Source organism: Lagopus leucura, unplaced genomic scaffold (assembly GCF_019238085.1).
Source record: "Lagopus leucura isolate 7727_CA_CO unplaced genomic scaffold, USGS_WTPT01 Super-Scaffold_100004, whole genome shotgun sequence".
Classification (NCBI taxonomy): Eukaryota; Metazoa; Chordata; class Aves; order Galliformes; family Phasianidae; genus Lagopus; species Lagopus leucura.
In genome coordinates, this window is record NW_024962264.1 from 2,775,558 (window position 1) to 2,798,063 (window position 22,506).

The 22,506-nt window shown below is 32.6% G+C and overlaps 1 protein-coding gene across 1 annotated transcript in view; it reads right to left on the reverse strand.

Annotated features, from left to right (window-relative positions):
- FSTL5 (follistatin like 5) overlaps positions 1-22,506 on the reverse strand; it is a 238,833-nt gene that overhangs the window by 6,836 nt on the left and 209,491 nt on the right. Inside the window, exons 11-14 of the mRNA XM_042871332.1 lie at positions 20,207-20,325; positions 14,678-14,827; positions 10,163-10,270; positions 8,539-8,663 (exon numbers count right to left, since the gene is read on the reverse strand). Coding sequence (XP_042727266.1) covers positions 8,539-8,663; positions 10,163-10,270; positions 14,678-14,827; positions 20,207-20,325 — 502 coding nt within the window. The remainder of the gene's footprint in view (positions 1-8,538; positions 8,664-10,162; positions 10,271-14,677; positions 14,828-20,206; positions 20,326-22,506) is intronic.

The window sequence follows — 22,506 nt, forward strand, 5'->3', positions numbered from 1 at the left end:
AATGCGTGACAGGGTGCAGGATAATACTGAGACCTTTAGCTATACAACTAGGGAAGATCTTTTTTTTTAACGGGAAGTTCTAGTCAAATAAAGTATGAACTAACAGTAGAATAGGTATTCCATACTAAGTTCCAAAATCATGTGAATTCTGACATCACCTCTTCAAAACAGTTTTTTGCAAGGTACTGTTTTTTCCAACTTTCATATTGCACAGGTAAGATTCCATCTCCTATACCCAAAGAATAGCTGAGCAAGAAGCTAGCGTGGAGCTGTCAACAAGAAGCAAACTCACAACTGAGTTTCCCAAATGTTGTTATTTTCTTCCAAACGGCATGCATTATTTATGAGCGCAGCTGTATTCATCATAGAACAGGAAAATGTCTAAATACTGGTTAAAAAGTAATGACAACACAAGGCAAGCCTGAGGAAAATACTTCTAGAAATTAGATTATTATCACTGTTATTTCTGAATATTTTAACATAAAAATGTATCTATGGTTGAGCTCAGAAAAATTGACAGAGTGGAAAATTATGTAAACACTGATATCCTCCTCCTTTTTGTTTCTGGCCCTACATCCACAGATTATTTCCCTTAAGTCAATAGCCATTTTGTGAAAAAGATCTGAGATCAAACTCTTAAGTAATGTTCTCAGAACAGAAAGCAAGTAAGAGACAAAGAGAACTAGATGGACTACAGTGAAAATTATTTGCACCAAGAAGGAAAAAACTGTACTTTGATACAAAGTACAAGTTTTTAACCTGTTCAACTCAACTAAATAAAATAAGAAACATTATGCACTTTACCTCAAGCGAATAACACTGATGTTTAAAACCGTTCTTAAATTCTACTCATTAGGGATCATTACTCAAACTTGTGCAAAAAAAATAAAAACAAAAATCAAATAAAAAAATCAATATAGAATCAATATAGTCCTGCTTCTACAAATCTTGACCAAATTTGCCCCAAGAAAATGCCATTCTCTGCTCATGAGCGGTCTGTTAGATGATTATGATAGGATTATGGTAGACTCCGATTCTATAAAGATCTAATCTGCCAATGTGGGAAAGTACTATTTAAACAAAATTCTAAAATAAAAATGTGTTAAATATCAAATCTCCTTTTTTCTCTGATGAAATTATAATTATCCACTGTAGTTCTGAAGAAGACATCAGCAAAAAAATAAAATTATTCAACACTGCCATTACTTTTCTTCATTAAAATTATTTCTCACTCTATATGTATAAATAGATGATTCTCAGGAAGACTGTTTTCACTGATCTATTTATTTGTTTTACTTCATAGAGGCCTTGCATTCAGATCACTGAAATCATCACAAAGTTAATTTTTCTCTTTTTGCAATAAATCTTCAAAATAAGTTTTAGTATACATTATTTATTCTTGTTTTCTATATAACTTTCTATATAACTTTTCTATATAACTTTCTATATAACTTGTGCATAAATTTAGATTTAGATTAGACCATTAGAAATCAGAAAGACTTCCAAAATGAAAACTATCAGCATTGCAAGGGCACATATCTTCCCCTCTGGACTAAGAAATTGATTGCTCCCAGAATAGTTCATTGATGACAAGTTGCTGAGAAACATCTTTAATTTCTGCAGTTCAGAAATGGTTGTTTGGATTTTGTCTGTTGGCTGTTGGTCAATCAGCATAAAAGTTGTTTTACTTTTGGGTACTGCAACAATTTTTGACCTTATAACTTTCCCTAATTTTGTTCCAGCTGTTCATTATGACTTTAGGCTTCATATTTCTGTTTTGCAGCAGAATAGGCTCCCCCCTGTACCCTCTGTTAAGCACAGAATCTTCCTATCACAGTAAATGAAATATTTAAAACCCTGTCAGAAAAAGTTATAAATAATACTTTCAGCAGTAACACGTGACTATGATAACGTACCTTTGAAACCTTAACATAGTAGTTCTAAGGAATAGAAATGAGAAGATAACAGAGTCAGAATAAGAAAATTAAAAACAGAAGAAAAGGTTTCAAGGCCACCCTGATGGAAAATGAGCAATTTTTGCCTATAAAAACAGCATCACTTTCATTTTTATTAAATGAATGAAAAGGTCAGTTCAGATATAGAATAAAATTTAATGGCAGGTCTCTTACTACTTTTTTTTTCCTCTCTCTTTCTGTTTTAGATTGTATCTGCAGAGCATTTAAACCATATCTCATTAGAGATTTACAGAAGTGAAATGGAATGTATGTTGAAGAGTATGTCCAAACAACCAATATCAAGGAACAATTAAGAAATTTCTCCTCCTGCTATGCTGGATTCTTCAAACAGTTTTTCAGGCTTCATTGGAAGAGCTCACTTCTTTTAACGTGGTCCAAACAGTCTGGGATTTTGAATCATGTATGCACCATTGCACAGTGTAAGAATTGTCCTGGTATTTCAGGGTAATAATTTCATGGGTAGTAATGAGAGTAATAAAATACTCTCCTCAGAGTCCATGAGTTGTCTGAGGCTTCTGTTACAATAGATGTAAATGAAATACATTTTCACTATTGCAAATTGGTTACAGTATTCACAAGAAAATAATCCAGGACATTTTATGGCAAAGAAAGTGTATTTTTAGAATCCAGGAATATACAAACTATTTGTGCTTTAACTGAAATAATTCTCGGGGGGGGGGGGGGGAAGAAAAAAAAAAAAGAAAAAAAGGAAAAAGATTAAAAAGAAAAAAAAGACTAGGAAACAAATGTGTTTTTTCCTTGTATATTTTAGAAAAGGTGAGCAAACAGTTTAACAACAACAAAAAATCACTTCATTGCATAAAGAGTGAAAGTCAAGGAAAGACCTAGATACACTGACACAGTGAACAAAAGACATTCCTAAAAATAGCCTTGAATGTCAGTACAAGGAATGACAGAATTAAGATCTGGCACACTAAAAAACACAGTAACAGCATGGTGGGCAGATGTCATAGAGAATGCATTGGAAAAATTATACAGGCCAAAATAAATAGTCAGTTCTTGTAGAAAATGAATAATGAGGTAGAGATAAGGAATTTAAAGGTGATAGATTATTTATGTCAAAACATTCCTCAAAGGTCCTCATTTTCAAAATGAAGCTCACCTACTGTGATATCAGGGGACATAACAACGTTGAGAGCAACAACAAACACTAAACTTTACAACTTCTTTCTTCAGCCCCATATCTTCTCTCTCTTTTTTTTTTTTTTTTTCCCCCCAATAATGACCCCAATTAAAAAAGCACTAGACTAGACTAAAAAATAGCGGACACTTTCAAAACATGACTGATTTTTTTGGCACATAAAAGCATAAAAGATGACATTTATAATGTAAATATAAGATCAGCATGGGAAGAACTGAGGCACGTTGTGACAAAGTTGCTGTGTTAAATTATTAATGCTTAGGGCTATTTTTTTTGTTGTTATCATTGCTGTTAAGATGGAAGTCAGAATAGTTTATCTACAAGGAAATATTGCATGTCGACACTTGGGAACATATGGAATGAACACAGTCAAAACAGAGTCTATCACTGCAGATTTTGAAGTTTTCTTTGATTCATATAAATACATAAGCATCTCAGCTTTACTAAATATTAAAATATATAATTTATCATAATATCAAATAGAAAAGAATGTCCTGAATATTTTTTTTTCTAAATTCTCAAAGTTACGAATCTACAAATAAAAATTTGCAAATTCATTTTCACCATTCCAAATACACGAGCCAAAATACAAAATTATAAGGGCTGCTTTGAAGAAAAATAAATTTCATAACAGGCATACATGGCATGATGTTTGACAATTTTAAAGTAATTGAGTTTTGGAAGTTATCAGTGAACATACAAAATCTTTGTTAATTCCATTATTTTAAGATCATCTCAAGGTTAGATTAACCCTTATAGATTGATTTATTTGGAATATCAGTGAGGATTTAAAGTAAAACAAGGAATTTTCTATTGCCAATAGTAGCTGAGCTTTCTGAACTGAATCTTTCAATCTGTATGTCCTCCATAATATTTTCAGAACAAAGATGCTGCAAAATTTACTATTTAAAGCTGAAGGATGCAGAAAAAAGAGTTCTTGCTGTCTTATCTCCTTCTTCCTGAGAAGTTCCTGGGAGCTTATTCTTCAAAAAGAATAAACATAAGGACCAAAACAGACCTTCTTTATGCGGGGGAATACAGAGAGGGAAGGAATGGCTACAGGTTACCCATTTAACACTACCATCACAAAGACACAGGTTACAGAGATGGGAGATAGTACTGCAGGAGCCCCTAAACCTGTGTGTGTGCATTGCTACCGTGAAGGATTTACTGTATAATTCTGCAGTCATCATTAGACATAGCAGTTAATTGCTACATCTTTGATGATTGCCCTGCTGCTAATAACCTGCTTTCTCCAAATCCTCAAGCTTTCAAGTTTTCACTCCTGCAGAAGTACCTATATTTATAGCTTAATGACTAAGAGCAGTTTGCAAACTCTCTATTCCTGTAAAATCGCATCTTCTTAATTTAATTTATAAAATATTAATCTTGCAACTTTGAGCTAAATTACATTCTCTACATGAAATATTCAATCTCTGTGCACTTCACATTTACCATTTTTTGTTTTGTTTTGTTTTTTGTTTTTGACTTTTGAAACATTTGAATAGGAAGTCCTTTCTGATTACACCAGACTTCTGAAATAATATTTTCTGTGCATACTTTCATAGAAATATTGAAAATTCTCTCACAGTCCTTCAGCTATTTCACATCTTTGTAAAGGCTTAAATTATGGAATTAAATGTGAATTTCTCCATCCAAACTTATGAATGTATTGAGTGACCACCCCACAAGGGCATTTAAATTTCTCATTGGCACCATACTCCAATTACCTCTTAAAGAAAAGCTTAGTTTTTGGAATGTGCTGAACAAATGAATAAGTATAATTTTAGAAAGAATGCTTCCCTTATTATCCTACATAACAGAGAAATAAGAGTAAAATTCAAACTGAGAATATTCAGATCCTGAGCCATCTCACCAGTGAGTTGATTGTTCACTCTTCTACTTGTTAACTCAGATAACTGTATTGCATTTAAAATACTTGCTAAAAGATTAAACCATCTAAAAAGTTAGAGTGACTCAATTACAGTGAGTTCATTTAATATTGCTTTTGAAACATTTTACAGCAGTGTAATGATAGACCTTAATTTATTCCAATTATCTTTTGTTCACTTCAATTTATGAACAGTGAAGCTGAAATAATCAGCACTTTTGCTCCTTAGGCTTCTAATAATATATTTTCATGAGTATTGTACAAGTCATCTTTCTACAGCCATCCCACATACTAATTGCAAATGTCTATTTTTATGGTAAGAAATGGGTGTTAGCAGACCAACTAGGGACAAGATGATTGGTTGCATTGAACTGCTTTGGCACAAAGAGTACTTCACTGATTAAAATTTTGTTCTCAGTAAACTAATAAGGCAAAATAGGAAAAAAAATAAAATACGTATTCTCAATTTCTAAACGTTTCACCTACAGCAGGAATAAGATTTGCATATATATTCCCCAGAAAAGATCTTGGGACTTGAATCACCTACTGCAGATTAACAGACTCCGCTCTGTCCACTTTTGCAGCCACAATATCTGACTACTTTTCAACACAACTGAGTGGGGAGTTGGGAATTTTTTCAAGCAGTCTGTGTTTGAAAACATGGACATAAAAAATACCAAGCTTTATATTCACTCATTCTTGTGGTGTAATTTTTCATAAACTGGCTGTGATTTCACACGTCAGAGGCAAAACAAAGCAGATGAAGACAGTAGGACAGGTTGTAATAGTCTATGTTTACATAAGCAAACGTAATGAAATTATAAATGTAAATAAGAAATTTAAATGCAAATTATAAATTTGAATATAAATTTCTCCCCTTTGAATTCTTCAGGCTTCCAACAGCCAGTCTAAACAAACTCCTTTCAGTGTTCTTATTATTATTCATTACTGGTTTGTACCATAGCCTCCTTCACTGATTTACCAAGATTTTTGGCTCACTATTACTGGCTGGAATAAGAAATTCAAGAAAAGCTTTGGGAAATGGTCTGTAAGCAAAGTTTGCATTTTATTAGTTTTGTAAGAAAGAGAAGGATTTTTATGCCCCTCATCAATACTACAGAGCACCCTCTAAGATTCAACACATGAACTGCTCCTGGTCAAAAAAATATATATATTTAATCTAGAATTAAGCAATCTATATTTTTAAAGCCATACCATGGGGTGCCAAGCTATTCTACTTATATAATATAATAAACAGCAATTTGCTATCTGTAAACATCAGTAGGTTAGTCTACACATTATTAGGGAGGTTAATGGCAATTTTGTTGGTTTTACTAAAACTAGTATTATGTGTTGTTTGTTTTATATATCAACAGTTATTTATTGCAAAAAGATTATAGCCAAAAACTGGCTTGATTTCTAATGGTATTTGCCCAAAACTATTTAGCCCTTATCTCAGCAGTGAAAGGAAAGTTTGACTGGATCTTAAAACAAAGGAGACATTGCTCATACTATCACTCCTCCCCTCAGCTAAGAGGATACAGAACCTGTCACCATGACCCTTCAGCTAAAGGTAGCTGTGACTCACCACACACAGATGAAAGCAACTAATTGACCTACTTAGACAGAACACCGATTGCCAAAATGATTTCTTCACTGTCTTTGGACTAGGCCTATTTTTCCTGGTCCCTTTCCCTAAATAATGTTTACCCCTACTGATTTCTGTCGTAATTACATGAAAATTAATGTGTCCAAATATCAGTTTTGTTTTACTGATCCTTTTATACTGCATATCATTGTGTATATATCAAGAATAGTTAGGATAGAATACATAGAATATTACTATTATGATAGAACATGTATCTCATAAACTTATTTGCCTGTACCATATAGAATTGTACAATTAAACAAAACAATCATTTTTAATAATTCAAGACCATTTTTTCCCTAGCTGTCATGTCTTTGACTCTCAAAGACTTGCATACATTAATATAACTTTAATTAAATTCATTTAACATTATGTAAAAGTGTCCAACAGGACACAGCTTAGAAGTTACCAAAGGAGACACTGTGATTTTCACTGTGGATGACTACTTGCCTCAACTGTCAATGCAAATCTCAAATGTCAATGGTGATGGGTAAAGAATCTGCAGGGAGCTACGCAAGTAGGAATCACCAGCTGTATGTTCCTTTCATGATAAAACTCCACAACTTTGTCTTCCCCAGGGCAATGAAATAATAATAAACATCAAATTTAAACTGTAAGAAAGCTAGTCAACCCAGCACTTGGTAATTTATGAAGCAGTAGGTTGTGTTCCCTCAAATCATGCTGCTACAAATATAGCAGGGTGGGTTTTCTATGGTTAAGAGTAGGGGCTGCAGACTAGTTCAAGGACACAATACGAATTTATCTATTCAGTTAAAGCAATGTGGCAATAATGGCACTTAAAGTCACTTTCTATTCAGCCATATAAATTTACACATTCCTTTCTGAATTGCACATGGCTGATTGCTAATTCCTTGTTAGCTAAGTTCTGTAGGAAATTAAAAATATTCTTTTTCATCAGCAACCTCTTTAGGAGAAATAGAATGTTTTTCTGGATACAGAAAAATAGATCAATTACAGATAAATATTCCTAGATTCTGGAACCAGATGTAGAACCATCTTAAATTTGAGGTTTTTGCTTTTAAAGGACTACTAGTCACTGAAATAACTAACTGTATCTTTACAGTTGGAGACACACATTTACATGTGACTTGAGATTTTAGTTAAATGTGCATGTTGTTTTCTTATAACTGTAGAAAAAGTGAGATCATCCCAAGAAGTATTTCTATAGAAAGTTGAACTTGAAAGGGTGGAATAAGCAAATGTTAATTATATGAAGAGGCCTTTCGAACTGCCATAGGTCTGTGCCACATTGCAAAGAACCTAACAGTCCAAAGCATACAGAGTGATAATGAATATCAAGGCAAGGTTCAGATGTACAAATGGCAGAATTTTTCTATTCTAACCAGTAGAAATGTTACAGAAAACGTATCAAATGAAAATGAAATTATCAAAAGAATAAATTGAATACAAGATGCATTTAACACAATATAGCAAAAGCAAACACTTTCAGAAGTAGAAGACATTGGTATCATTTCCAAACTAAGATCTATGCTCCTAACTTAGAGAACTATCTGAACGTTATGGTTATTAATTCCCCAAGTACACCTCAGATGGTATTACATCTCAACTTCAGTATGTAGAGCAAGGGACTTAAGAACTTTCGGTCAGATAAGGAAAAAAAAAGCAACAAACAAAAACCAACCAATAGATTACATCAATAAATGTGTTTATTCGTGTAATTTAAAGAGCTTTCATTTAGCCTATTAGTATTGTATATGAAAAAGGGTCTTCCAAAGCAATACTGAAGGAGCATGGTCTAATATTTTCAAGATTGTTTTTTTTTTTTGGAGACAGCCTTACAGTTCATTTCAAAGTTAAATAAAACTTAGCCAAAACTTACCTTATATGAGTAATGATGAGGGTTGTAGCAGGAATGAAAAAGTCATCCACTCTGTCAAACTGCTTTCCCACTGGCTGAGTATGGACTGTGTGATGAGAAACACTCCCACTGGCTTGTGTTATCACCTACATAAAGTAACATTATTACAAACTATAGAAATATTCCTTCAAAGTTTAATCTATATCTAAATAGATTTGTAGAGTATTGCCTCTTTATTCCACTTCTGTTTTATTCTTCAGCCATGAGAAGGAATGCAAATGACAGTGAATAAAGCTGATCAGCATCACACATTTCAGAGAATTGTTGCATGCTAGACAATCTATTCTTCATGTATACTTTTTTTCCTCTTTTTTTTTTTTTCCTACCACATTTACATTCTATAGCAGCCTTTAGTGCACACCAAGATTTTTGTCTTTTTTCATACTCAGCACTAGAGTGGGAATGTTTCTTAAGCACTTCACCCAAGTGAAAAGATGAAATGTTATCAGCTGATCTACAGGAAGCTATGGCTACGTATGATCCTAAGTCTTCTCAAGCATAAAGAGATCCAACATAGCATATATTGAATATATTGAATTGGTTGCAGTTTATGCATACCTTGAGTTGTTACGAATAAATTTTCTTTGAATTCTCAAATCTTGAATGTCATCTGAGGTAGAATATTATGGGTGAGTAAAAGACAATTTTATATTAATAGCTGCTATGATGTTCATTTTTGCGCATTTAAGACTGGATTTAAAAAAAAAAAGGAGTTGATCATGCATCATTCAAGGAAAAACAAGACTGAAAATGAATGCTTCCTCTAAAACAGGATATATCTGATTCAATTATTAGTCATTTTTTTGGGGAGGAGTGACAACCAAACTCCCACAGATTACTTTACTCACTTACAGTTACCAGGAGTATAAAAAATCGTTTTCAAACACTACTCATTTTTCTGTTTGAGCTCTATGGTTGATTTTTTTTTCTTATTCCTTATGCATTTAAAAGACAAATAAGGACTTCACTGACTTCTAAAGAAAAGGAAAATAAGTTGAAACAAAAAGTCATTTTGAAATTATAACACAAGGAGTATCACTGTATTGTCATGGGATTACTTTAAATTAGAAGAAAGGAGAGGAAAAGCAGAAGAGAAGCACAGCTTCTTGAAATGTTTCTTTGGTGACTGTCCCTAGGCGTGCTGCTGCTGAGAAAGCATGGGAAAAATAAGGATTCTTATTATTTTATATCTTAAAAAAAAAGTCCCAAACTCAAAGCAATTAACAATAAATTATGTTGGAACTCTTAGCTTGTCAACTCCAGAACATCAACATAATCTTAGTGAAATATGAATATATGCCTAAAATCCATGGTATCCTCTGATTAGGAGCAAAATCATCATAAGCAGCATATCTGTTCTCAGAAGACTGGCAGACTAGAAAAACATGCCATTAGTTTTCAGCTGTACTCTATTACCCTCCATCGAATCAGCATTTACATTTCTAAGTAAAAGCGTAGAAAATCTCTTAACACTTTCCCAGCAAGTTCAGTTCTTTCCGGTTTCCTGAAAACATTTTCCTACCTACATAAATATTCAATTTATTTAGATTTGATAGTATATAATCAATCTGATCAATATACTCACTTGCAAAGTCGGTGAATTCTTCTCCATGTCTCCCCAGCTCTGCACCCAGACTTGATCATGTGACTTATCATAGTGTAGTTTCACTGGAACAGGATCCGTACTTACTGCCTGCGAGTAGAATGAAAAGAAAACTCCTTACTCTTGATCCCATGTTGAAAAGAAAAATAATAGATGATTATGACTAGACATGCATATCATGATGTGTTCAGATTATACTTAAAAATTACATTGTCAGATGCTGAAAAAGACCTCTGATTAATTCAGTCACTGAATTGCTGAGGCAGTGATTTTTATTCATTATATTTATTCATTATGTTTATGTTTTTTATTTTTTTTCTAATATTTTTTTCTAATAATTCTAAAAAAAAAAATATTCATCATGTGTATTCATTATGTTTATGTTATTCATTTATTCATCATTTTATTCATTATAAAATTTGGCATCAAAAACATGTTATATTGGGGTTATTATTAACTGAAAAAAAAAATGTTTTAAATCCAAACAAAAAATGCTAACCTTCCTTCCCTACATTTTCTCATATCATACATATAAATTTAAAATCTATAAAATACTGGAAAACAACTAAAAAGGGAAGACTGTTCTCAAGCCCCATAGTAAAGTCAATGCAAGATATTCCTACACAGCCCTGCCCAAACAATGTTATTGCACTCTTTTTAACTGGATATGTTTTCTTCAAGTTGGCAATATTATTAAGTACATAAATATTTTCCTTACAATTTCTACTTTTGGAAGAAGTGATCAGTACCAAGCTGTTTTCCATCCTTGAGTTTTGTATCCAAAACTACAGACTTTTTAGGCATTTAAGGTTTACGCTTTCTTTATTAGGAGAAGCACTGAAGATTCCAGAGATACGAAAAGTGAGGACAGAATATTTCAATAAGAGACATTCTCCATGAGGCAAACAACTGTAGGGATTACTGTTCTATCTTCATCATTAAGGCAGCAAAAATAAGTGGAAATTGCTTTTTAGTCTCACCATTATGGAGCTGTAAAGCACAGCTTGTTTATCAGTTTGTCAAGGAGAATACCAGCTGGCTAATTAAGTGAAGGTAATTTAAAGTAATGATGTAGATCCTCAAGATAATGCTCTAATGGCTGGCTGAGGCTGTTGATGATACTTAACTGTACTCCTGAGGTGTCGCAAGCCACAGATTCATCTGGAAAAAAAAACCAAAAAAAAAAAACCCTACCATTTTTACCTTTACCTTTTGAAAGTGGTAATGAAGCCAGGTTGCTCACTGGCTCATTTAAAAACAAAGATGCCCCTTGAAAAGGCCATTTTTGTTTGGTAACACTTTCTGCTTCAAGTTAGAAGACAAGTTGTCTAAAACAATACTTGGGCCACTGTCTAGTTAATTTGCTGAGGTGTATCAAATTTCCATTTAGCTTCCTCAAATGAAGGTCTGACCCATGCATCGTTGCTGAATGAGCATAAGTTGTGTTCAGGAATTAGGCCATGGTACTCCCTGAAGGAGAAGAAATGCCTGTGTAGTCAAGCATGGACAATGCAACTCCTAAGAGCCTGCTGGCAGCAGAAAGATTCTTGGAGTTTTGGAGACATGTTTTCACAGCTGTTCTGGGCTATCCAGGCTAAACTGCCACCAGCACACTGTACTAAACAGTGATGAGCTCTGGTTACATCAGCACGCCTTGAAATCATCCCACTTAATTTCCTACTGCACAATTAGAGGTTCCTCTGTTTCAAGAATTTACAAATGAAAGAAAAGTATCTGGCTAGATCAGAAAATCTATGCACCATTCATATTCACAGTTTGGAAACATTCATTTCAATGTAAAATATCTGCTCTAGGATCTTCTTCAAGCGCTCATTTTGATAGCTATATTTATATATCAGAGAAACAATGAACCCTAAAATCTAGGTGTTATACATATGCACCTGATACACACCTCTTTTACATTAACTTTTATAGTAAAAATGAATAAATGTAACATATGCACTCATAATAGTACTTCAGACAAGCAACCACAGTAATCAAAATCAAATCAACATCAATTTTATAAAGAAAAGAACACAGTTCCACACGTTCAATTACGCTTTTAGCTGTCTTTGGGGTTGTTTTATTTTGCAACTTAATGGAATTGTTATCATTGCATCCTGCTCTGATCCAAAATACAAATTTTTCCCCACGTTTGCTTTTAACATATTTTTGAAAGTGTGTTGTTGCACAGAAAAGCAATTTGTTCTTTAAGAGATACAGTAGAAAAAAATATAGTGTATAGTATCCTCTATGCTATTATATCATATATTAAAAAAAAAAAAAAAAAAAATGGGAGTCCAGTAACTAAAATTCTCTTACTTATAATTAGCTTAGTATCTATTTTCCAAAACTAATTTGTATTTTGATGTGGGTTTTTTTGTTGTTTTTTTTTTTTTTTCAGTATGGGGCAGCACTGTATATTATCAAAATAGCCTGATCTGAGAAGTTAAATTCTCTTCTTTGCTTCTCTAGCCTTAGTGTACGTGCATATGCTACGCAACATTTAATACCTAGGAAAATTCTTGCTGCCTACAGAAAACAAAACCAAAAATGAACATTCAATATTGAAGTAAAAGGAAGACAGGGCCATGCCTGCTATATAATAAAAAAACGGTGAGCAAAGCATTACTTGGCTGACTTGTCAGCAGATTCCAAATTTGCTTCCTTTGATTCTGAAAGCAAACTGTGAATCAGCAGTTTTTTTATGCTGTTATTCTATGTATAAAAGATTGTACAGGTTTTGTGTTTTCATGAATGATTCATTTTATTATTGTTTTTTAAAATAAGTTGATTCTAAATATCAGCGAGGTTAAGCATAGCACCATTCAAGTCCCACAATACATTTCCCACATCTTTCAGAAAATATACCCTTGGAAATTATTTTCAGTTTAGTAATGAATAGCAGAAATTTTGCTCTGCTGCATATTAAGCATTTTTAACATGTAAAACAACAAGAGAATTTCTCATTAATATCTGAGTATCCTAGAACCATAAAAAGTGAGAATTCCATTTCTATAAAAGGTTCCACAGATGGTACAAACATTCTGTGGATGCCTGGACATATTAAAAGTAGTTTTAAAGCAATGCTATCCCATCTTTTGAAATCGAATTTCTTTTATTTTTGAAAGTGTGAAAGTGGAAAGTAATATAGTTTGGTTGGTTTTGGGATTTTATTTTCTCAATATTATCATGAAGACTACTGAATGAAATGACAGGAAGTATGAACATTGATGTCTGAAGTACAAAATTATAAACATTAAATTTATTTTTATCACATTAATTCAATTTTAAAATCACACTTTGCTGCAAATTCTTTTAAAAATTTACACTACAATATTATACATATATATGTATATATATGTATGTATATTTATGTATATATGCATATATATACGTAATCTTTAAAGATTTTCATTCATTTATTTACAAAGAAGGCAAGAGACATGAAGAAAATCTCTAAGTATTTTTATTAACAATTTAGATTAGAATTCTAATACAAATCCCTGTTATATTTAGCTAAAGAACATCTGTTTCTTATGAATGTCATAATACTGCAAGTAGTTCTGTAGATGTGATTATCTGTAATCATTTATATGACTAAAATTTTAATCAGAAGACTTAACACGGTGCCAAAAGTTCTGTGTCAGAAAACCTCATGCAAATGTTCTTGTTTTCAGAGAACAAGTTATTAACTAGCTTCAGACTTCCTTGCACAGGAAATAACTTTAATTAAGAAAAAGCAGAGTCCTCTTATTTAAGCACATTTGAAGAAGTTTTATATGACCTGCACTGTACTAAAAAGAAACAAAATAAAAAACAAATGAAACAAAAAATAAACAAGCACCAAAAGACTGTTGACAGCCCTGAGCTGAAAGCCTATTTATTTTATTTTACTTTATGTTTTGCCACTGAAAGTGAAAGAGTACTAATCTTTCAGACAGATGCCATTTGATTAGAAAGACTAAAGACTATATAGTGAAATAGTCTATTGTATGTAAAGAAAAAATAGAGTAACTTGGTAAGAACCGTAGGCAGAAAACAAATAGCAAAAATAGTTTGATTTTACCTCAAAACACAAATGTTTTGAGTTTTAAATAATCTCTTCACATTCAGGAAATCTTTTAAAATGTACTGGATTTATGGCTATTACTTGCTAGAGGCATTCTTACACATCTTTGGCAATTCAGTATAAATCTGGTTTAACCTCATAGTACATTGATATCACCAATAATGCATTGATGCTATAAAAAAAAATGCACAACACATTAAAGAATTTAACTAAGTGAGAAGGCAAAAGCACAGTGGTCACAGTTGATTTCTATAGTGTCAACTAAACATCAGTTCTCTTTCAACTCAATGGGACTACTGATGCTCAGGCTCTGAAGCAATCAAACTTCTTTAAAATCTACCAAGATATTGGCATTGCTTCTCCAAAATGTAATGAAGAAACTTGTATATAAATTCGACATTAACTTAAAAACTACGAATAAATACCTGTACAACTTTCTGAGACTGTACATCAACAATAAGCACTCTGTCAAGTGTAGGTTGAGTCACATAAATGAACTTGTCTTTTACATTTACAGCTGTTGCCCAAACACATCGCTGAACAGAATCTCCATCAGCTTTGGGACAAACTTCATCCTGCATTTCAAGAGAAACAGCAAAAGTGTAAGAATCAAAACAGGTAACAATGCAATAGAAAGACAAATTACAGCTCTTTTTTTGTCCAGATATATGCTGGGCATTTTGTCCAGAAGGATAGTGTGAGATATGGTACTGAAAGAATAGGAAAGTAAGTTCATTAAAGTGGACTTTTCCTTCTTGAATTCTTGTTGGCTGTGACCAGTGACCACGTATCTTTTATGGAACAGTGTTTTCCAGAAATAGATGATGAATTTCAGTGCTAACTTTTCTGTTTCATCAACATTCTTCGCCTGCTGTGCCTCTTTGCATTTGAGAAAATACACTCTATAAGTCAAAATAAAGAATAAATCAATTTCCAGCTTTAACTGAAGGAGTTTCTTAACAGGACACCAATAGCTTCTGCTTGTACTCGCATTTTACTTAAACTTCAACTAACAGAAGATCTTTCAGAAACCACACTGATAAGGAAAGGTTACTAAACTCAGGTTCCATGGCATGGCACATAATCAGGAACTTAGTCATAAATAAAAAGAGTAGGATTCCTCTTGCATTGCTAAAATGTCATACCTTGAAGGAAAATGTTTAAAATCTTTTTCTAATGAATGATAGGTATGGTTACAAAGCAAACTTTTATTCTTAAACATTGCTAAAAGCATTTCATTGCATAAAGTGAGCTGCCAACATAAACAAGTATGCTACTAGTATTTTGTGCAATCATCAGATAAATCGCAATTTGCCTTCTGTGAAATCGTCACTTCACTTGGAAGGCTGTTTCACTGATCTCAAACTGCTTTATATTTGCCCTAAATATGCTTTGTCACAGCTCAATTTTTATCTAAACAAATAACTAATTCAATATTGCATGACATAGTACTCTTGCTTCCTTGAAGAGCAATTCCTTCAAATAATGTGTATTTGAATTCCTAACTCTATCACGCGTCATATTTTTCTGTCTTAGGAACTGACCTTAGTTCAACCCATTTTTTTGGTATTATGATTTCTACAGAGATAAGTTCAACGTATCTGCAAAATAGCACTAACTCTTGTTGGAGAAACCCAAGTTTCTGTCACATCATTTACAGCAGCATAAAAGCGTAATCATACTTACTGGTTCTAGAATATTGTTTATACTGTTATTAATTCTTACATTCCAAAGCCAATTCTTTACACCCAAACTGGAAAAAATTAAAGTAAAAACAAAACTATGTTCTGACAGTGAAAAATATGCCTAAATTCTCACATCTGAAAAAAAAAAATGTTTTTCCCAGCATTAATTGGTTTAGGTAGTTATTTTTTTCCCTTGTTATTCAAACTGACATTTATCTGGATACTCCAGAAATAGCTTCTATCAATGGAACTCAAATCTTACTTTTGAAAAGTTAACAGTTATCTGATTAGATAGCTCAGATTTCTGTAAGTCTCTATGTTAATTTCCCCAGTGGTTGAATTAAAATATTTTCTCCTTAAAATCTAAGCATAAAACCAACAGTTTCTTCTCCTAATTAAAGTATAAGCAATTTGCTTTTTCCTAATTTATTCTCTCTGAAAAAGCTAAAATCTGATAAAATATTAATTTATTTCATTGTTTTTTTTTTTCTCCCCAGACTTTTTAATCAAAATGTTACTCGCCCAGCATCAAGCCAGCAGATGGAGAAAAATAAATCCTCAAAGAAAGTTTCTCAAAGTAGACTGGGACAACAAATCCTCAGGAGAAAACACATTCTTGCAGATTTATGCGTGCTAATTCCTTGTCTATAAATCTAGACTTATTGCACAAGAGTACTCAGTGTTTTAACGAGAATTTGAGTCATGATCTTTGAACAGTATAGTAAAAAGTTTATCCATGCTTCATCAGCTAATGACATCAACAGTTCAGGAGAGTGCACATATTAAGGCTTAAATTTATGTATCACCTATTCCACATGAACTTACAACAATAAATTGTACATGACAAGTATAACTATTATTCAATTATTTAAAAAAATCAGACTCAGGACCTTTTTGTCTTTCGCTCTCTTTTATTTTCCCTCTACTAATCCTGCACTTAGTATGCTTCCTGCATTGCTTAAGTGTAATCAAAATAAATTTCTATGTAATAACTAGCATGTGTTAATGTCACGTCCGTTGGTAACTTTGTTCTGCTATGTTGTTACATTTCCAAAATCAATTATTATGAAATTTTGATTCCATCTTCCACAGATATTCAACTTCAGGCATTCAAAGTTTCAGTTTATTGAAATATGGTCTTTATGTTCTATTTCTCTGAATAAACAAGAAATCAGGGTATTTTCCGACTGATTTCAAAGACGTTTTATAATTTCTTTCCTTTCCTCCCCAGAAATAGGGATTCACTGGAAGAAGAGAAGGGAGACATCTTTCCATAAAATAAGAATTTAAAGGCTTTAGATAATACAAGCAGAAGATAAATAGAGGTTGCATATTATATAGAGAATATATATATATATATATATATATATATATATATATATAATAGAGGAAAATGACCCGTACACAACAGGATGAGAAGACACTTAACAGCTGAATGATTGTATTTGGAGCATGTTTAGAGGCATCCATATGATAATAGGTTTAACAGCTGTCAAAGCAGATAACCTGCATAAGAAAATGGAAACATGTCTATTTCCATCCCTATTATCAGTATAAGTACAATAAAACTCATTTTTTATTTGGTACTTATTGAGAAAATTCCAGTAATTTAAGTAATTCTGGGAATGACTGGAGGAAGCTCTTTAGAACTTCCTGGGAACTATGATGGTCCTACAAGACACCAAGTCTTTTCCTTCACTTCGAACACAGTAAAAGCCTAATTTATTCCCATGTTAGTCACACAGTAAAGCACTTCACTGTACTGACACACAGTTGCATAAGAGGCAATTAAATATTCAGATAAGAGTTCTCAAGTATATTATTACTGAGAAATTATATTTACTTTTAGCAAAATTAGCATACCTAAATAAGTGCTTGGTTAACTACTACACCATTCATCCACAGTACAATGTGAAGCTAGGCAGAAACACCAAATTCTTTCAAAGCAGTTCAGCTAAGTGTAACTCTATTTCGTTGACAAGTAAACAGGAAAGCAGAGGAAGAACACTGCAGTATTGTGTGTATATCAACTGATGAACCTAAACTGCACTGCAAAATTTATGTATGGTCCTAGACTTCAGCAAATATTTGTCAGTGAAATGGGTCTACTGGGCCTTTACTAATCACTTGAACATGTCATGGAGAAAAGTGTGAAGAAATGGAAAAATGATTTCCTGTAGGTATTTCTTAAGAGGCAAGCAATGAAGATTTTATTAGCGACAGAATAGACGGGAAAGGCTGAAAAAAGTGACCTAAAAATAAACTAGCACCTCTAATTAGTTCAGGTTGTATGACAGTCAAAGAGAATTAACAGTGAACAATTTACAACATGGGCTCCTATAAATAAATGAACTTGATAAAAATTTGACCTTGGGATAAAACTGAACTATTTTGTTATCTTTACTTAGAAAGAAAACAAACAAACAAAAAACAGATTTTCCAAAGAGGGTGAAGAAGAAAAGATATTCTGCAAATGAAGCAATAGTTATCTAAATCTTCATAGTCAACAAGATTTTTCAGTAATGTAGTATTATATATAGTAATATTAGCAGCACATGCAGGGAATTCTTTTAAATTCAGATTTTCATATATACATATATTTATTTTTAATGGAAAACAATATTTTTCCTTTTTCCTTTTACATTATGCAGATCTATGAATATAGGAATCTAAGAATATGTATACCAAACATTTCCTCAAGAATAAAAGATCTAGCAACTTTTGTAATAGGTAAAGGAAAAAGTTTTTGGTGTTCAGAAGAATAAGTGGAAATATTATTGAAATTAACGGGTGCGATGTATGCATGCAAACACAGAGTTTTACTTCTGGCTATAAATGTATCATAGATACCAGATATTCAAAATACAAATCTACATCTACTTAAAAATGAAAGCTGTATAGTAGTCTGCTTTCCTGGTCTTTTTTTTTTTATAGCAGTAGAAGGGGGAATCAATTGCTATGTTAATTTATGTTTGAAAATAGCAAAAACGGAAAGAAGTCTTACTATCCATCCTGATAATTACCACATTTCAATAAAAATACACTTACACTCTGGGCCGCACTTCAGACCAATAAAATCTTAGCAGACTTCTTAAATAATCAGCTTTTAAATTCAACAGCCATAAAAAAGCTCTTTGGCTTTTTTTTTTTTTTTTTTTTTTTTTGGCTATGTCAACCTGATTTCACTTTAACTGCTAAAACCAAGGTATGATTAGCAGTTCAAAGTATAATTATTCACACTAAAATAAATCTTGCTGTTGAATACAGCAGTCTTTGACATCAATAATGATAACTGAAGAGGCAAAAGCCATTGAGACAGCTCTGCTGCTACTTCAGTGTTTTAGGTATTAGCCAAAAAAACTGTGCAGTTATGGGTTATTACACACCTTTTTTTTTTTCTCATTTCAAGGTCATTCATTTAAATTCAAATGAGAAAAAGTGAATACAGTGACTGGTCCCAAGTTGGTTTGAGAGCATGTATCATGTCAGTTAATTATTTGATTAGCAGGGAAGAAATAAAAAGCAAAAAATAACCAAACAGAAATGGAAAATGCTTTCATATAGTAATACACATGGAAACACTTCATAAGTGCACAGAGTTTGATGATATCAGCTGTAAAATTATTGAAACTATACTAACTGTAAGTGGGAGTCCAAGTGCCAACTGTCCCTACTAACTCCAGTGGAGCTCTAAGCATGTTCATGAGGATAGGGAGTTGCCTTATGATAACCAGGAGTTTAATACAGACATCAAAAGACTTGGTTGAACGATATAAACAAACATCCAGTGGAGAAAAAGAAACCATTAACAACAGTGACTACTGTCCCTTTATTTAACAGAGAGAATGTGACTCACAGAAATCTACATAAATGCAGCTAAAAAGAGGTGGGATGGAGGGAAATAACGACAAGAAGATGGAGAAGATAGAGTGCTGTTAAGGAAAAATTATGAAGAAGAGAGAGAGAGAAGGAGAGAGAGAGAAGAGAGAGAAAGTGAGAGAAAGAAGAAGAGTACAAAAAAAAAAAAAAAAAAAAAGCAGAAGGAAAATATTCAATCAAAAAAAAAGGTTGAAAATTTGAACTTAACCAAAGACACAGTAAATTTTGAGTCCAACATTTTAAGCTATATATTAATTGGGAAGACATGTCTGAATTTATTAAACAGGTAACATGAAACTACCATTTCTTAATTAAAGGAAAACTACACTTGAAAAAATATTACCAGGAAATTAAAAACAAGTTAAAAAATAAAAATAAAAAACAACTTGCCTGAAAACCGAGGAGTTTTTCACTAGGCTTAATATGTCTCTGAAATTCACATTCCACTGGCTGTATGACTTTGATTCCATCTTCATAAAAAACATAAAACATGTTCCCAATTCCCAGACCTTAGGAATAAAAACACATTGAAATGTACAAAATTAAATAATCACAAAAAAGAAAGTCCTGGCATTGAAGTAAAATTCTCATCATATTACTGGCAGAAGATCAGTTTGTTAATATGTATAGTTCTAACACAACCAGTCCTCTGGGATCTTCTTCTGTAAAACTGAAAAATCCATCTTATGTTATTCAGAATTTTGCATAATTTTCTCCATTGGCAAGAAGGTGTCTTTATGAATACAGAGCTAGAAACACAAGCTATAGTTTGACAGCTGCAGAAATGAAGATTGTCTTGTGAAATCATTTACACTGAAATCAAATTCACCATGTATTTGTATTTTTCCTTTTCTGAGAGAAGAGTTAAAATAATTTCAGTATCACATCGAAACTTAATTTCTGAATCTTTCTTAAAATTCTTTATTATATTCTTTCACTTAGAAAAGGATTTATTATTATTGTTATTTTTAGCACAAATTCAGTCAAAGTTTGAAGTGCTACAAAGAACTATTTAACCCTACTGCAGCGTTGTGGAATGAGAGGCATGATGTGATGTTTTGTAGAGAAGGCTGAAAGCAGATCATGCACATGCCCACAAACAAAAGCTTTCTTCTTAGTTTACCATGTGTTAATTAAGATGACTATTGTTGATTTGCTATGTGGATTTGATGATAGATGATCAGTTGATATACTATGAAGAAAAAATTCACTGTACTTAAAAAATTAAATTATAACAAACTCTGCCAACTTAAACTGTGCTACAGTGATATAAATGTAGATGTCTATTAGGTGCAGGACCTAAACTTCCTTTTGGCTTAACAATATTTGATATAAGATCACGAGAACAGAACCCAGGAAAAAAAAAACATATTTGATTCTTTGCTTATTCTGAATTTCAAAGGGAAAATTATGTGAACAGGAAAGGAAAATAATATCAAATAAAATAATGAGAACGTTAAGGGTGGGAAAAGTTTGTATATACGTTCATATATGATATAGATGTACACATGTGAATACATATACACAGATTAACAGCCACATTAGAAATCAGACAGATTCTCAAGTCATTTAAAAGTCAAGATGATGCACAAGGCAGTCAGGCTACGCCAAGAAAGAGCAAGTTTGATTATCTTTCAGAAATCTTACAAAATCATTCCCATTTCTAGCCAAGTTTTTCTAAAATAGAGGGCCAGTCTCAAAGCAGTTCTCCTAACTTTCCATCAAATACGTCTACTAATAGAACAGCAAGAAGCAAGAGAGGGGGTTGTCTATACTGCATTATGCGTAGCACAGAAGCAGGCTCACGTTCAAAGAAAACTTGACCTCGTGGTTTTTTCTTGAGCATAGACAATATCTTGAGAATATTGCACTTGGTGCAATGTACTCAGTTTAGTTTATGAGATAATTCTATATGCTTTTGCAGGTTAAAAAATATAGTCTAAGTGACAAAACTTGTCAAAATCTTTCTTTAGAAAATGACTGACAGTGTGTCATAAAAGGACAACTAGAATTGTAGATATGTCTGAAGTTAGGCTATTTTTCCTAGTAAATAGTAAAGATCAATAGCTTACTGTATCTTTACAATAAACGTGTAGCTAGTAAGAGACAAAATAAGGTCTTCCCTTCTCTCCTCTTTGCCTAAATTGTGTTATAGTCATTAGCAGAATGTGAGGAGGAAAAGTCCAAAGTGATAGAGATTTAATAAACTAGCCTGAAAAATTCTACATCAGTTGCCAGACTACAAGTCAGGCAAAATAACACAACCCAAAGTTTTATGGCTTTATTTTATTTTTATATCCATTTGACAACATTCACCAAACTCTTATTCAAAGTCAGAGAAGGAGACAATAAGTAATGCCTTCTCTCCTGAGTTAAGGCAAAAATAAGGAACTTTTACCTGTGGATCCAATGAAATCATCTCCATACTTGTTATGACCCTAAACATTTCCTTTAAGCTTCTGTCTGCAAATATCTATGTAAATCTCACTTAGGCAAATTGCTTCTTTATAACTAAAGGAGCTGCTCCTCTAAAGACATCTGATGCAATTTTGTAGCCCTCCCTTCCTTCCTCCCCAGCAAAACCAAACGCTTTTATATTAGAGATTCTGTGCCAGAAGCACAACAATAAGTTTGAGTGTATTTACTACAGTTAAACAAATTTGAATCTACATTTAAAACTAAACTTTTGG